An 18704-nucleotide genomic window follows, 5' to 3' on the forward strand; every position below is an offset into this window, starting at 1 on the left:
GACTTCATTGCATATCGTATATTCTCCCAGATAAATAAGGCAACAGAATTATATTGTCTATTACACCTCCTTAGTCGTAACGGGAGAGGATCACACGTTAAGACTAGAACGAAAACGAACAGACAATACCCGTGGAAGGCCCTTGGTGAAGATGTCTGCGTATTGACTGTCAGAAGGAATGTGCAAAACATGAATGTCACTGATACGTACACGCTCTCGTACAAAGTGAATATCAATCTCCACATGTTTAGTGCGTTGGTGCTGGACAGGATCCCCTGACATGTAAATTGCACTAATGTCATCGCAGTAGACAACAGTGACACGTCGTAGAGGGATGTGAAGATCGAGAAGTAAATTGCTTAGCCAAGTGGTCTCAGCAACGGCATTGGCAACTCCTCGGTATTCGGCTTCCGCACTGGAGCGAGATACAGTAGCTTGTCGTTTGGATGACCAAGAAATCAGGTTGTCTCCAAGAAAGATGCAGTATCCAGATGTCGACCGACGAGAATCCGGAAAACTCGCCCAGTCAGCATCAGAGTATGCAGTCAAGCCAGTGATAGTGGAAGCGGAGAGAAATAAGCCGTGATCAAGAGTGCCTTGAAGATACCTGAGAATGCGCTTAATAGCTTGCATGTGTGCCTCCCTGGGGTCGTGCATAAATAAACAAACCTGCTGCACGGCATATGAAATATCAGGGCGGGTGAAGGTCAGGTATTGAAGAGCCCCGGCCAGACTTCTGTATAATGTCGGATCCTCGAGTGCAGGGCCAGATGTAGTACTGAACTTCGGTTGTGTATCAACAGGAGTAGTGACTGGGTTGCAGTTCGTCATCGATGCACGAGCAATAATATCCTGTGCATATGAGGACTGTGATAGAAATAATCCTGAATCTGAGCGAGTCACAGTAATACCCAGAAATTGATGTAACGCGCCAAGATCAGTCATGGCAAATTCACGTTTCATCAACCCAATGAAACGGTCTAGAAGTGCATCAGTAGAAACGGTTAAGACAATATCATCTACATATAGTAATAAGTATGCAGTGTCCGAACCAGAGTGATAGACAAAAAGTGACGGATCACAAACACTTCCACGAAAACCACAACCAATAATAAATTGTGCAAATCGCTGAAACCATGCTCGAGGGGCCTGTTTAAGGCCATAAAGAGACCTACGGAGGCGGCAAACATAATCAGGATGAGCGGAATCAACAATACCCGGTGGTTGATGCATATATACTTTTTCAGCCAGGTCACCGTGAAGAAAGGCATTTTTGACGTCTGGTTGACGAATGCCCCAAGAACGAGATGTTGCGATGCTGAGCACAGTGCGTATAGTCGCTGGTTTAACAACTGGACTAAACGTCTCAAAACAATCAACTCCAACCTGTTGAGATTTTCCATTGGCCACTACTCGAGCCTTGTAACGTTGCAAGGTGCCGTCAGCGTGAAACTTGTGACGAAAAAGCCACATTGACCGAATGATATGAGCGTTACTAGGGCGAGGAACCAGTTCCCAAGTGTTGGTCATAATCATAGCATTGTATTCGTTCTTCATTGCAACATTCCAGTTTGGGTCCCTAAGTGCATAAAGATGAGAACAGGGAAGAGGGGAAATGGGAATTGTGGATTGGACATGAAGATTGAGTTTTTGGATGGGGCGGAAGATGCCCCGGGAGGCCCTAGTGGTTGGGCGAGATGTTGCTGGAAGCTGTGGGCTGGAAGCTGTGGCTGGATGTAGTGGGCTGGAAGAGATGGGATGAGTCTGGGAGGTAGTTGGAGTGTCGAGGGAGATGGGCTGCACGGAGATGGTTTGAGCCGGGGAGGTAGTTGAAGCGTCGAGGGAAGTGGATGTGAATTGGAAATGGGATGAGAAGAGATGGGCTGAATAGAAGTGGGCAGAGTAGAAGTGGGTTGAGTAGAAATGGGCTGAGAGGGATAAGTTAGCCTGCGGTGTGGAGGAGTGTACAAGGTCGAGTGAGATGGGCCTTGTTCAGGAGGTGGAGCGGAAGCGAGTGTGGGTACAGTCTCAACAGGATGAGAAGTCACAGGTGGTGGATAGGTGGAGGAATCTAGAAATGAGTAGAGAGGATGGATTTGTGGGTTGTGAGTAGGGGAAGAGCCTAGACAAGGGGAAATAGAAAATGGGAGTACGTTTTCATCAAACGTGACATGTCTTGAAATAATGATTTTGTTTGTGGAAATGTCAAGACAACAATAACCACGATGATTGGGTGGAAAACCAAGAAAAACACACCTAGTGGAGCGAGGAGCAAGTTTGTGTGGTGTGGTAGAAGAGAGATTAGGGTAGCAAAGACAACCAAAAATGCGAAGATGAGTATATGTGGGTTGGCGTCTATATAAGATGGACATTGGTGATTTGAAATTGAGAAGTCTAGTAGGAAGAATGTTGTGGAGGTAGACGGCCATAAGAAGAGAATAAACCCAATATTTGGGAGGAACGGAGGCATGAGACATTAGAGTACGAGTGATATCATTGATTCGGCGGATCATGCGTTCAGCCTTACCATTTTGAGATGATGTGTGAGGACACGAGAAGCGAAAAACTAGGCCGTTTTTACTAGCAAAGTTGTGAAAAGTGGAATTGTCAAATTCGCGACCCATGTCGCATTGGAATGATTTAATTTGGCGTTCGAATTGAGTTTGAACAAAAGATTGGAATTCCACAAATTTGGTGAAGACTTGGGATTTTAATTTTAGTGGAAAAACCCATAAATAATTGGTGAAATCATTCAAAAATAGAAGATAATAACGAAATCCCGTATCTATATTCAACGGAGACGTCCATAAATCACTATGAATTATATCAAAGGGAGCAATACTGGTAGAATGAGAGTCATAAAAGGGAAGACGAACATGTTTGCTAATTTGACAAGAATGACAAAGATTAGGGGAATTATCCTTATTACATTGAATAAAAGACTTTGTGCGTAAAGCATCTAGGACAGCTTTGCCAGGGTGGCCGAGGCGACTATGCCAAACGGTAGGTGAACACACGGCAAAAGAATATTGTTGAGGTGGTGGCGAAAAAGAGGATTGCACGGCGGAGGTGGTGATGGGATAGAGTTCCCAAGAACTATCACATCGGAGAATAGACTTCCTCGAACTCAAGTCTTTCACAGAAAAACCATAAGGATCAAATTCAACAGACACATGATTATCAGTGGTAAATTTTCGAACAGAGATTAAGTTTTTGATGATGGAAGGAACGACAAGGGTGTCTTTGAGGTGAAGGGTGTGAGTTGGAAGATTTATGAACTTAGAGCCACTAGCAGTTACCGGAATGCTATTGCCATTTCCCACCAAGACAGAACGGACATTACTAGAATTAAAAACTTTTTTTAATGTACCTGGATCCGAGGTGATGCGTGATGTTGCTCCGGTGTCCATATAGAAATCATCATCAGGTGTCCGAATTCTCATAGAGATGTAGGCTTCGGCGATATCTATCGGTTGTAGATAGTCTGTGGTCGGAGCAATGTAGGCTTGCGGTGATCGACCGGATGTTGGGTGTCGGCCACGACCCCGTCCTCTTCCACGGTTCTGGCGGCCTCGTCCGCGGTTGGCAGGTGGAGCAGCGTTCCAGGGAGAATCCCAGTAGGGAGTAGCCGGATATGGGCCAGGTGAAGCAGCGTTCCAGGGAGAAGCCCATTGTGGGTACGGGTGAAGTGGGCTTGCTGGGCTGGGCAGTAGTGGGCTTCTGTTCGATCCAGGGAGTGAAGTTTGCTGGTAAGGATGCAGTGGGCCTGTTGGGTTGGGAAGTAACGGCGCTGTGCGATCCAGGGAGTGAAGACGCTGTGGATGACGCTGTGCAACAACAGGAAGGTGATGGGAGGCGTGCGGTGTTCCGGCATCAAGGGCAGCGTGGGTATTCGATGTGGATTGATGTTCACGGCGAATCTCTTCAGTGCGTAGTTGAGATCGAGCAGTGTCAAAAGATGGCATCGATTGTTGAATGAAGGAGGAAACAATGTTATATTCCTCCGGAAGTCCATTGACAAGTTGGATAACCAGTCGTTTTTCATCCATTGGAAACTCGAGGTCACTCAATCGATTGGAGAGTGCCTGTATCTTATCACAATAATCATCAACGTTGTTACAGTCAATAAATTTTAGGTTTACGAACTTACTTTCAAGGCTGGCGGCGCGGTTTCCTTTGTTGTCTTGGAAGAGACGTTTGAGATGATTCCATAACTCCTTCGCAGTTTTCCCAGTTTTGAGAACACTCAACATCAAATCTTTGGTCATGGTGGAGAACATCCATTGACGACATAGGGCGTCAAGTTGTAGGATGGTGGCAGTGTCAAGATCTGGTGTGGGAGAAGAATCATCAATAAGAAAAAGGAGGTTGTGCGCTTGAAGATGAAGTTGAAACAGGAAAACCCATGAAGAGTATTCGTCTTGTTTGATATCTAGTGTAATAGGGATCAAAACTTTGATGTTGGAAACGGCGAAAGCCGGATGTAGGGTTTTTTTATCACTTGGCATGGATTGATTATTTGCTATTGATGATTATTGGTGTTTTTAGAGGAAGAAGAAGGAGGACCGATTTTGGCCTCGTGATTATTGCTCTGATACCATGTCGGATGTCAATGAATCCGTAACTTATTCTTATTCCATAAACTCATATAAATAGTATTACAGGAAATCTGGGAGACTTCATTGGATATCGTATATTCTCCCAGATAAATAAGGTAACATAATTATATTGTCTATTAGGGATTATACCCAGTGATGGAAGCTGCTCACAGTTATTGAAACTGGTGAAGCTTAATGTCACCAAATTAGAAAGGCTGACAGATAATGAACAACCCATCATCCACTTTGGAAGCTCTACACCTGAGAATCCATCTATAAGCAATTCCTTTAGATTTGAGTGAGGCTGGAGACCTTCCAACACCATCCTATCCATCACACTTCTGTTATTCTGCACTTCTTCATCATCATCATCATCATCATCATCAATAGTGAAACGCCAATATAGAAACATTTTTTGAAGGTGTTGCTTGTCCATTAGCCTTGCTCTTTCTGCACCTTCTTTTCCACCGCTCACATTCTCAAGTTTTCTTATATGTAACACCTGAAGGGAGTTTAAGCCTGCTAAATCTTCAATGCCACTGCAATTGGAACTTCCATGGACCTCAGTGTCTTTTCTAACCATGTAAGAGTCTAATGTTTCAAGGCAGGTGAGCCTTTCTATACCACAAAGCATTACATCATCTTTTCTATTGTGTCTAAGAATTCTCAATTTCGGCCAATTCTTAATTTCTTTGGGAAGTTCACACTTATCTCCCATTGTCACCATCTCCAAATTGCAGAGGTTGATAATGCATGATTCAGGCAGTATTTTGATCTCAGTACCAGATAAATCAAGACATCTTAATCGTGTCAGTGCTCCTAACTGTCTAGGTAATGCATCTAAATTCCGACAATCTTTGAACTTCAACGTTCTTAAACTGCTGATAGAAGTGATTGAATCTGGTAACTTAGAGATTGTTGTACCTGAAAGATCAAGGCTACTTAGATGTTTTAACAACCCAATATTTTCTGGTACTAATTTAATATCCGAAAATGAGATATCAACATGCCTCAAACTCTTCAAAGGCCCAATTTTCGAAAGAAGCCCGCTTGGAACGTTTATACACCCACGCAGTATAAGTGTTTGCAAATTGTAAGAAAGATGTAAAGACATTCCATAGAATAGAAATAAATTGTTGTATGAGAGGTTAAGGTACCTCAGATGTTTCAACTTAGAAATCGAAGAGGCGGAACATAGTTCGCGTAAAATGGGGCAGAGCACGCAACCAGAAAAGAGTGCACATGTAAGCCAGTTATCAAGCGGACATAATACACGTAAACGCCTGTAACGAAACAAAGAATCAATATGCCAGAAATTCCTTGGGTCAAGAGCAACAATTGTCCGCAGTTTCACTGCATTGGGTAACACTTTTGGGGTCGCCAGACTTCGTCCTTCATCAAATAGCAACCCGTAAGCGACGAACTTCAGAAACTTCTTCCTTCCCATCTCTTACCTTTCCAATCCCAAATTCATTACAATCTATGACACTCGTCGCAAGATCATGTACCAAATCATGCATCTTACATGTCGCAACGTCACCCAATAATCTATCCTTCTGCACATCTTGAAAGAACGAACTCCACACCAAATAATCAAAATACTCATTTCCTATATCTTCAAAAGATATATCATCTCCTCCACTGGATGGCGAAAGAAATCCTTCTGCCATCCATAATCGAATTAAGGTTTCTCTATGTATTATCCAGTCTTTAGGAAATATACAACAGTATGAGAAACACTGTTGCAAAGGCGAAGGTAAATTATCATAGCTCAATTTTAATATCGATATGACTTTTTTATGTTCTGGTGTACTCCACAAATCATTATTGTTTATGATGGATAACCAATAACTTTTCTTTCTCCTTGAACACATTAAACTTCCTAGAGAGTTTGCTGCAAGTGGTAAACCATCACATTTCTCTGCTATATCCCTTCCAATATTTGTCATGTCTGGAGTCAATACTGCTCCACCTTGGGATGATACTTTCTTCTCGATAATGGACCAACAAACATCATCCGATACTCTTATCAAATCATGAACTGTGCCACCAACAACAGATGAAACCTTGTGGTTGCGGGTAGTGACTAATATTTTGCTGCCCAAGCCGCCATAAACAAGGAAACTTTTCAGTTTATCCCAATCTCTAATATCCTCATTCCATAAATCATCGAGTACTAGCAAATATTTCTTACCAATCAATTTTTCCTTGACTTGTTTTGCTAGTACGTCGACATTTGATGGATCCTCGCATTTCTTTAGAGTAATGGACTCAATGATATCTTTTAAAATCTTATAAATATCAAAGTCATCAGAGACACAAACCCAACCTCTTGGCTCAAAGTTTCTTACTATGGAGTCATTTTCGTAGATCATTTGAGCTACAGTTGTCTTACCCAGTCCCCCCATGCCCACAATGGATAAAGTGGAAATGTTCTCTGATTGAGAAGAAATCCCAGATGACGAAGTGGATAATGATGGCGACGACTTGTCGGTCAATACCTTTATTATGTCTGATTTTGCACCCTTCCTCCCTAGAAGAATTGAATCATCTAAAATAGACGAGGTTAATCGGTTACGTTGCTCCCTAGTTTGATGGTCCTGGGAAGCACTAGTAGTTTGCAAATGATACATATCACTGTTCTTGTAAATTTCATCTAACTTTTCATTGATGGCTCGAATTTTACGTGCCATCTTGAATTGGAATAAAAGTGGGTTGCCGGATGAAACAAGATCCCGTACCTTGTGTTTACGAGGACGCATAGATTCATAAGTAAACTCATCCATTACGTCGTCAGCATCATAAACGATGTCTTTAAGCCTTCTTAACCAAAGTCTCACGGTAGGATCATTCACTTGTTTTTCCTCAGCAGAACTAATGAGAGCTTGAATTGACTCCAAGGTTCCCTTGAGCTTTTTTAAGTCATCTTTTACACCCCATGCCAGAGTAATCTGTTCAGAAATTAGAGCGATTAACGGTTTCAAGATCTCAGTTACACCGTTCACTAGAATATTGTCCATAGCCATGAAAGTATGTGATAGATAAAGGAAAACAATTGAACAAATGAAGATGAGGTCGCAAAGAATATAGTGTTTTTCAGAGAGTGTGTAGAACTAGGAATGTAGATGTGTATTGTTTGTGCAGAATGAAATGAGTCTTCTCTTCAAGTCAATCAGTAATATCAATGAAATTGAATGCTTGTCTCCATTTATCCATGACTACCTCTATTGACCACACAAATGTTGCTATACCAGTACCCGTAAACATCCATTGCCACTTGCCAAAAAGCAGACATGACAAAATAATTATTATTGTTGGCCGACAAGTTGCATTAGTTGGGTTACGAAGAAACTGATGCATAATAATTGGGTGATTTGATCTATAATTTAATTATTTCAAGGAAGAAAATTTGAACATCTTCTGCTCTTCCTTTCCGCAGAAGAACTGACACAGTAAAGAAGATAGTAGAGGAGGGAGAAAAAACTAAAAAGAAAGAATTTTCTACACGTCAGAGATGACACGTGTACGCCACATCAGACAGTGCACCGAATAGAATGGTAAAACGTGCTGGGAATATCATTTCCGAATATAGTGGTTCTGGACAGACCGTCCAGAAAACCTCGTCAAAACCATCATGTGAGTGGAAGGTGTGGGACCCATCCCAAGGAGTTAGCAGGGGACCATTAAAAGGTGTTTTGGGTCCATCACTTGTCACACAACGGTTTTGGGATCGTTTATTTGCAGGGTCTATTTAGATTTTTTGTCCCGAATATCAATACTTCTTTATATAAAGGAGAATGTCTTTGCTGATATGTCAGTCACTACGTTTATCCTCACAAATACTGGAAAGTTAGAGTGCCACATCACATATGTATGCCACGTCAGAATGCTTTGGATATATTGTAGAAGATGCGTCTTTTGGTTTAGAGTTACCCTGCCCTTCAGCGTCTCAGAATTCGGAAGATATTTTATTTCCAAATCTTATACGAAAAGGCGTCTATTGATTTTTTTTTCTGTCTATCAAATTAAGGGTACGTTTTTCTGTCTTTCAAATCTTATACCAAAAGACACGTCTGTTGGTTACATTCTCTATAATTCTCCGGTTCGCCAAAATTGGGTTCACAGTAGACGAAAAGACACTACGTTAGTAGTTTCGCGACAGATATATTGCTAGAAAATAGTATGGAATGGGATGCACATAATCGACAAGATGCAGACGAGGAAAATCAATCAATCAGAAAAGACATAATCATAGGAGGAGTACCCATTCACATTCCATACTGACGGATCAGACAATTGTGTGCCAAATCTATTCATGTGTGTCAAATCTGTTCAAGTACAATTATGCTCACTTACAAGATACTGAAGGAGAATCAACCAAAAGAAGATCAAAACGAACGGAAACACTACACTGCAGAAGATCAACTTGGCAAAATTTCATCCCAAGTACGGTAATGAACTTTTTCGGTAATTTACATTTTATATGGTGAGACATGTATATGCATAATCAGAATCGATATATTGCCAACTATTGAATATCAGTAATGCATACGAAACTAAGAAGTATTGCTTAACGTCTAGATTTTACTTAGAAAATCTTTCGTGTCATAGAATTTAGGAGGTATGCCTAAATCTCAACTTATATATGCGATCTTTTGTGTTCATCAGATGTAAGTTCTATGCATGATATGCAAAACAAAAATGGGCGCTATATTAAATCAATATAGGATGCAACTTCAAGAACCAACGGCCAACAAGTGCCAGACTAAATGAATTACAAATTTCAAGTGAGTGGTGTGGTTCCCGAATATGTACAATCTCTGCCAAATTGAGTTCATTGTTTTGTTATTATGGACTACGTACCCATTCGGAACTTTAAACTAGGGTGATGTCGGTGTAGGAGTATAATATCGCACACTTATTATCTATGCGATATAATGATAATTTAGTATGAGCAAAAGACATCGCTCATGGTTAAACTAAAATGACGTATCAAATGATGTCAGCACAGTCACGAGTAAAGTGTGAAGAACCGTGCGAAGTCAAGAGTGTGTGCGCGAATGATCTATGTAAATGTGTGATAATAACGCACAGTATATCCGAAATTAGGGGCTTTATTAACTGTACCCCATTATGTATTAGCTGTCATCCACTATGTAATACCCTATATAAAGAGTAGATCGACCATGTAAAGGAGGGGGATCTTTTGAGTGATTAGACAAGAAATTTAGAAGTGAGAAAGTTTATTTGGAGAGCAAGTTAGGGTTTTCGTATTATCTTGTATCCAATATTGAAATCTTAATGAATGATTATGTGATTTCCACCATGATTTCTTAGATTATTGTCTAGATTCTTACAGGGGTGTAGTTGTGGGATTTCCTGCAACTACAATTGGTAAATGCAGAAAGGTTGTGGAGAAAGGTTTTCCAGTTTATTAAAGAAGAGATGCTAGCACCACAAAAGAGTGTATGGTGTTGTTTTGGGCAACACTTGGGTGGTTTCACATAACAGGGAATTGGTTCTTAGATATGAATCCCATATTAACGTCAAACTCTGCAACAGAACATCATCCTTGAAGTGCATGTTCAAATATTTCTAGAAAGAGGAGACAAATCAACAGTTATTATCGAAGAGAAAAGCAGCAGATAAAGATGCAAATGCTAGAGAAAATGATACAAAAAATCACACATTTGCAGGAAAAAGTCAAGCTTGAAGAAATATAAAAATATCTTGATTTTTTACATATCTGCATCAGAAGCCTGTTGGAGAATATTTGAATTTGACATACATTATAACCCATCACTTGGAAGACTATAATTCTATTTATCAAATGAACAAACAATAATGATTTGTGAGACAGATGACATGGAGGAAGTGGTGCCGGAAGTTGGATGCAGAGGAAGGCACAAATCATAATGCAGCAAAAGTCAACCAGTATATCAACTTTAGTTACTTCAACAACATATGCCATACCATAATTTTTACTTTATTGTATTAATTTACTTCAAGAGAGTAAGACCATATGATATAAATGAGTCTTTAAAAGGACATGTAAAGTAGGTGGAATTATGGAATACAAAAGACTAGGTTGATAGCTAAATGCTATAAACTAAAAGAAGATGTAGATTTCGTTGATTCTTATTCGCTTGTGACGATAATTACTTCCATTGGCATGCTAATTATTTTTGCTGCTGCAAACAACTTAGAGATTTATCAGATGGATGTTAATACAACTTTTCTAAAACCATGAATTAGATAAGGAAATCTACTTAGACCAACCTGAAGACTTTGTGGTGAAAGGATGTGAATACAAAGTTTGTAACATGGACAAGTTTTTTGTATTGTTTGAAATAAGCACATAAACAAGGACATGAAAATTTTGATCATGTGATAAAAGTAGTGGATTTGAGTCATGAATATGATAAGTGTACTTATGGTGAACTTGTTAAGTATGCCTGTGTGATTGTATGTGTGTATGTTGCTGAAATGCTTATACTTGATACAAACATAGAGGTGTTATATTCCACTAAAAGCATGCGCTGAATGAGAACATAGACATAAAAAACTGAGGCCCTGTTGATGTGATCATAGGGATGAGGATTAGAAGACATTCTAATGAATATAGTCTTAGTCATTCTTATTTTGTTGAATTTGTGCTTAAAAGATACAATCGGTTTGATTGTAAACCTGCTTGTACTCCATACAATTTTTCTTGTAAACTCAAGAATAATAAGGGTGATGGATTATCTTAACTTGAATACTCAAGAGTTATAGGATGTCTGATGAATTTAATGAACTGTAAGGGTCCAGACATTGCCTATAGTGGGGCCGCTTCCTATGAGAATATGACAAACGTGGGTGGAACGGGTGGGCAAACAATATGGATATATTGACAAACGTGGGTGGAACGGGTGGGCAAACAATACATGTTCCAACCCATGCGACATACGCGTATACCATGCACCAAGTCCTGTGTCTACTTGAATTTATTTTTGGCGAATTTTTCTTTAGGAAATTAATTTCAAAAATATTTTGTACAAGTGTTTTATTTACGGGAGAATTCCTTTTTGGTTTTGATTTGTTTTACAAAAAATAAAAAGTATTTTATAAGGAAACCAAAACCTAGCTTAATTTTAAAGCAACTTTGTCTTATAAATATAAAATCGAATTTCTCTTTTTAGTGGGGGTTTAGACACGGCTACGTTTTCTTCCTCTTTTCTCCATCTTTTCACTTTGGTTTTTTCGCAACAGTGATTTCTTATCTTCCTTCCTAATCCTTGTTGCTGAGTTCGTAATTTGGTAGATTCATCTAATGTTTCCACTTTCATTGCTACGGTTCCAACAATCTTAACACATTAGTACTTTTTCTGTAACGATGAAAGAGGTGTATAATGACCAGAAAAACTTAAGGGGGAGGATTTTAAGTTATTTATTTTCTGGGTAATCATAAGCTAGATGATTTTTTACTGAAACAATTTGACGAGGTTTTGAAAAATGATGGACGTGAAATTGTTGTTTGGATAATTAGGGTTAGGCAGAACTTAATTGAATTATTTGAAGGATAACTTTAAGGTTATTATTTGTGGTTTGCATTAGAGGAAAAGTACTAAACTACATGCATGGTGTTTGAATAGGAGTTTTTCAAGTGTTTCGATGATTGAGAAATTACTGATTTCTGAGTCAAAGTATAAACGAAGTCTATGACTTGAGACTAGAGAAGTCAGTATGGTTGAATTCGGTAATAAGATTCATGTGAAAGAGTTGTTATGAAGCATGGACAAAGATGTATCATCTGTAAGGGACATGGATAATAGGAGCATATGGATGAAAATAAATCTTCCAAAGCTGACAAAGGTGAGAACATCAAACACAACTGTAGGCATGGTCTTCACAAGAAATGTATGTTTCGTAAACCTGAATCTGGCATTACTTTAATTAAGGGTGACTGTTATGGTTGTGAAATTCCTGGCCATCTGGCAGTAAATTATAGACAACATAGAAACCTTAATAAGTGGAAATTTATTGCTAATTTAGTTGAAACAAACTTGAACTAGTTAATGGCATGATGTCGGAAGTTATTTTAATAACCAATGTGAGAGACTGGTGGGTGGACTATGGAGCCACTAAGCTTGTTTGTTGAAGCAGAGACCTGTTTACCCCCTATCAAAGGATAGGGGATGTCGAGTGACTTTATATGAGTAACTGATCCGCAACAGAGGTTGCATAAAGGTAAAGGTCGAGCAGAAACTCATATCTGTAGAGGCTCTCACATTGAATGAAATTTTCATGTTCCGTGCATATATAAGAATTTTGTTTCCTGTTTTGTTGTAGATAGTTAAAGATACAAGATTGTATTTAAATCTAAAGAAATTGTTGAAACCAAGGGCGCTGATTTTTTAGGCAAGGGTTATTAGACTTTGGGTCTATATAAGCTTAACGAAAAATCTGTTGAAGTGAACATAGTTGATTCTTGTGCTTTGTTTTGTGTGTATTTGGATGTTTTTCATGGAAGACTTAGAACCGTTAATTTATAAGTCAATGCTTAAACTGGCTAGCGTAGGCTGTGTACCAAAATTTAGTTTGGTTCTGAACACAAAAGTGAAATCTATATATAATCAAAATATGCTATTAAATTTTAAGCAAAATTATTCAGAGTAATTCTAAGACCTTAGAATTAATCCTGTTATACCTAATTGAGGTTATTTCAATCCTTTCTAAGGTGGTAAAAATTTGTTTGTAACTTACGTAGATGACTATACGTAGTGTTATCTTATATACTTTCTTAGGCAAGGATGATGCCTTAGAAGCCATAAGATGTATAATTTTAAAGTTGAAAACCAATCAGGTGTTACCATTAAAAAATTTAGGTCTGGACGTGATGGCAAGCATGAAATTCTTTAAGAGAACTTTACTTTTCAAATGGCATTATTCATAAGACCTCATTTCTTACTCACCATAGTGTAATGGTATAGTTGAACGTAAGGAATAAACCTTAAGAAGATTAAAATATGCCATGTTGACTAGTTCAGGATTAAAACGCCAACCTGTGGGTGGAGACCGTCCTCTAAACTTTCTATATCCTGAATAGAGTACCCTTTAAAGAATCAGACAAGATACCATATGAGTATGGAAAGAAAGACAACATTTTTATGCATACGTCAAAGTGTGGGGGCGTTTGGATTATGCTTCCATTCCTTTTTCTAAGAGAACTATTTTAGGACCTAAAAATTGTTGATTGATTTCTCATAAGGTATCCAGAGTATTTGACTACATATAAATTTTTTGGGTGTGATGTCTGATTTTCTGACTTTGATGTGAAAATGATTATGGAGTCTAGGGATGTTGAGTTTTGAAACCTATCCTCTTTAGAGATGTGTTGTTGATCCCCTATATGTCTTTTCAACTAGTCAGAATTTAACTTTAAAGGAAGATGTAGTATTAGTTGAGCATAAGAGAAGTAAAACATTTAGATGAGATTTATTATGGACCTGAATTAATAACATGCCTAGCTTAGTGGATCCACAAACTTGTAAAGAAGCCATAAAATCTACTGAAACCCCAATCTGGTACGGAGATTCGTTTAGTGAATTGGACTCAGTCCGTCTTTAACCAGACTTGGATTAGTTTACTTCCAGAGATTAAGACCATAGGATATAAATGAGTCTTTAAAAGGACATGTAAAGTAGGTGGAATTGTGGAATACAAAAGACTAGGTTGATAGCTAAAGGCTATAAACTAAATGAAGATGTAGATTTCGTTGATTCTTATTCCCTTATGATGATAATTACTTCCGTTGACATGCTAATTGTTTTTGCTGCCAAAAACAACTTAGAGATTCATCAGATGGATGTTAATAAAGCTTTTCTAGAACCATGAATTAGATAAGGAAATCTACTTAGACCAACATAAGGACTTTGTGGTGAAAGGTTGTGAATACAAAGTTTGTAACATGGACAAGTTTTTTGTATTTTTTGAAATAAGCACATAAACAAGGACATGAAAATTTTGATCATGTGATAAAAGTAGTAGATTTGAGTCAGGAATCTGATAAGTGTACTTATGGTGAACTTGTTAAGGATGCATGTGTGATTGTATTCGTGTATGTTGCTGAAATGCTTATATTTGATACAAACATAGATGTGTTATATTCCACTAAAAACATGCGCTGAATGAGAACGTATACATAAAAGACTTAGGTCATGTTCATGTGAGCATAGGGATGAGGATTAGAAGACATTTTAATGAATATAGTCTTAGTCATTCTTATTTTGTTGAATTTATGCTTAAGAGATACAATCGGTTTGATTGTAAACCTGCTTGTACTCCATACGATTCTTCTTGTAAACTCAAGAAGAATAAGGGTGATGGATTATCTTAACTTGAATACTCAAGAGTTATAGGATGTCTGATGAATTTAAGGATCTGTAAGGGTTTAGACATTTCCTATAGTGTGAGTAAGTTAAGTATGTGTACTTGTAATCCAGAGCAGGAGCATTGGGATGCATTTAATAGAGTATTATGGTACCTAAAAGTACTCTATGACCTTCTGTTTTAATATACAAAAGGTATCCTGCTATCCTTAAGGGATTTTGTGTTGCAAACTGGATAGCTGACTCAGAGGAGTTTAAGTCTACGAGTGGATGTATTTTAACTCTAGCATGAGGGTTTTTTTTGGAAGATTTCCAAACAGACATATATTACTCAATTCATTATGGAATCTGAGAGTATTGCGTTAGATAAAGCATGAGTGGGGGAAGAGCGCCTAAGATACTTTTTAGAAGATATTCCTCTCTGGCATAGGCCTGTGCCAGCTATATGTATACATTGTGTTATCCTAGCTATAATAGCTAAAGCTAAAAGCTAACTAATCTCAATCGGCGTTATTTCCATCGATTGGATAGAGTCCAAGGAGAATATCGCGTAACCTTTGACGAAAGTTTTGACCAAGGAGATAGTTAGAATTGCATCGAAGGGGATGAGACTTAAGCTCATCAAATTAAACTTTCCATGAAGGATACTCAACCTTGCCGACTGTATATTCCATGTTCAAGGTTTCGAATGAGATAACTACATTGTGTTAGGTAAAGGTGAACAATATTAGAGAATTTCATTCTCTGTCCCTTCCCTATGGTGTAGACGTGATAGTGTGACAGCATGTGAAGGATGACTTTTAAGGAGTCTTAATGAGTTCTATTGTTTCAATTTAAGATTGAAGTGGGGTGTAGCAGGTAACACTCTTTATGGAAACTCACCTATCTGAATGAGTAAGTGGGGGCACTTCCTATGAGAATATGAGCTTTGATTCTCTAGAGCATTCTGAGAAACAGGATATGACTAAGGCAAAATTGGACAAAACGGCACGAACTTAGCAGCACCTAGAGAGATATCATTTGTGGTTGTTATTGCAAATTACACCAAACGATGGCAGTTCAAGATATCGCGTTCACTGTCCATCAAGTAGTTTCGGTAATTTCTTACTAAGCAAATGTTCAAGACCTCATGGACACCTTTTGCCTAAAAGTGGTATTTCTCGCTTTCTGATTTATGATTTTTTTCGGTGTTTCATTCATGTGGGAGATTGGTCGAGAAAATGAGTTTTTTAATTAAAGTATTTTTGGTCTTGGTGTGGTTTGATCTAAGGTCCTAAGGGTCTAAGGATACTTACTCATTTTACGGGTGAATGAAATGTTCCTTTAGTCCCATATTGTGGAAACTAAAGAGGAGTTCCACTATATAAGCATTATATTATGGATATATTGACAAACGTGGGTGGAACGGGTGCGCAAACAATACATGTTCCAACCCATGCGACATAGGCGTATACCATGCACCAAGTCCTGTGTCTACTTGAATTTATTTTTGGCAAATTTTTCTTTAGGAAATTAATTTCAAAAATATTTTGTACAAGTGTTTTATTTACGGGAGAATTCCTTTTTGGTTTTGATTTGTTTTACAAAAAATAAAAAGTATTTTATAAGGAAACCAAAACCTAGATTAATTTTAAAGCAACTTTGTCTTATAAATATAAAATCGAATTTCTCTTTTAGTGGGGGTTTAGACGCGGCTACGTTTTCTTCTTCTTTTCTCCATCTTTTCACTTTGGTTTTTTCGCAACAATGATTGCTTATCTTCCTTCCTAATCCTTGCTGCTGAGTTCGTAATTTGGTAGATTATATTGTGCTTGTAAAGTATATCGGGCAGTTCTATCCTGGACACATCTCCGCTGATGGGGTATAGCATCACTCATTCTTGAGGAGTACCCGCGGACTAATGTGTTAAGGACAATTTGCTGAGCAGGTGGCTCTGCCCTCGTGTGTCAAGTTGTTGTTTTCAATTAATTTATTATTTTCAGTACAACCAGATTCATCTAATGTTTCCACTTTCATTGTTACGGTTCCAACAATCTTAACACATTAGTACCGATAAAAGAGGTGTATAATGACCAGAAAAATTTAAGGGGGAGGATTTTAAGTTATTTATTTTCTGGGCAATCATAAGCTAGATGATTTTTTACTGAAACAATTTGACGAGGTTTTGAAAAATCATGGACGTGAAATTGTTGTTTGGATAATTAGGGTTAGGCAGAACTTAAGTGAATTATTTGAAGGATAACTTTAAGGTTATTATTTGTGGTTTGCGTTAGAGGAAAAGTACTAAACTACATGCATGGTGTTTGAATAGGAGTTTTTCAAGTGTTTCGGTGATTGAGAAATTACCGACTTCTGAGTCAGAGTACAAACAAATTTTGTGACTTGAACTGGAGAGGTCAGTATGGTTGAATTCGGTAATAAGATTCATGTGAAAGAGTTGTTATACATCATGGACAAAGATGTATCATCTTTAAGGGACATGGATAATAGGAGCATGTGGCGGAAAATAAATCTTCCAAATCTAACAAAGGTGAGAACATCAAACACAACTGTAGGTGTGGTCTTCACCAGAAAGGTATGTTTCGTAAACATGAATCTGGCATTACTTTAATTAAAGGTGATTGTTATGGTGGTGAAATACCTGGCCATCTGGCAGTAAATTATAGATAACATAGAAACCTTAATAAGTATAAAGTTATTTCTAATTTAGTTGAAACAAACTTGAACGTGTTAGTGGCATGATGTCGGAAGTTATTTTAATAACTAATGTGAGAGACTGGTGGGTGGACTATGGAGCCAATAAGCTTGTTTGTTGAAACAGATATCTGTTTACCTCCTATCAGAGGATAGGGAATGTCGAGTGAATTTATATAAGTAAATCATCCGCAACAGAGGTTGCATAAAGGGAAAGGTCGATCAGAAGCTCATATCTGTATAGGCTCTCACATTGAATGAAAGTTTCATGTTTAGGGCATATATAAGAATTTTTTTTCTTGTTTTGTCGTAGATAGTTAAAGATTTAAGATTGTATTTAAATCTAAAGAAATTGTTCAAACCAAGGGCACTGATTTTTTAGGCAAGGGTTATTAGACTTTGGGTCTATATAAGCTTAACGAAAAATCTGTTGAAGTGAACATAGTTGATTCTTGTGCTTTTTTTTGTGCGTCTTTGGATGTTTTGCATGGCAGACTTAGAACCGTTAATTTATAAGTCAATGCTTAAACTGGCTAGTGTAGGCTGTGTACCCAAATTTAGTTTGGTTTTGAACACAAAAGTGAAATCTATATAGAATTAAAATATGATATTAAATTTTAAGCAAAATTATTCAGAGTAATTCTAAGCCATTAGAATTAATCTTGTTAGACGTAACTGAGGATATTTCAATCCTTTCTAAGGTGGTATAAATTGGTTCGAACTTACGTAGATGACTATACGTAGTATTGTCTTATATACTTGCTTAGGAAAGGATGATGCCTTAGAAGCCATAAAATGTATAATTTTAAAGTTGAAAACCAATAAGGTGTTACCATTAAAAAAAGTTAGGTATGGACGTGATGGAAAGTATGAAATTCTTTAAGAGAACTTTAATTTTCAAATGGCATTATTCATAAGATCTCTTATTCACCATAGTGTAATGGTATAGTTGAACGTAAGGAATGAACCTTAAGGAGATTAAAATATGCCATGTTGACTAGTTTAGGATTAAACCGCCAACCTGTGTGTGTGCGGCGGGGGG

General features: G+C 38.0%; 1 protein-coding gene across 1 annotated transcript; it reads right to left on the reverse strand.

Annotated features, from left to right (window-relative positions):
- Positions 1–5975: 5975 nt before the first annotated feature.
- LOC113325951 (putative disease resistance protein RGA1) lies at positions 5976–7722 on the reverse strand. The gene has a single exon (XM_026573779.1). It carries the CDS (start codon positions 7622–7624, stop codon positions 5996–5998), a length of 1629 nt encoding a protein of 542 aa, XP_026429564.1. The 5' UTR covers positions 7625–7722; the 3' UTR covers positions 5976–5995.
- Positions 7723–18704: the final 10982 nt, after the last annotated feature.

This window comes from Papaver somniferum, chromosome 1, assembly GCF_003573695.1.
Source record: "Papaver somniferum cultivar HN1 chromosome 1, ASM357369v1, whole genome shotgun sequence".
Taxonomy (NCBI): domain Eukaryota; kingdom Viridiplantae; phylum Streptophyta; class Magnoliopsida; order Ranunculales; family Papaveraceae; genus Papaver; species Papaver somniferum.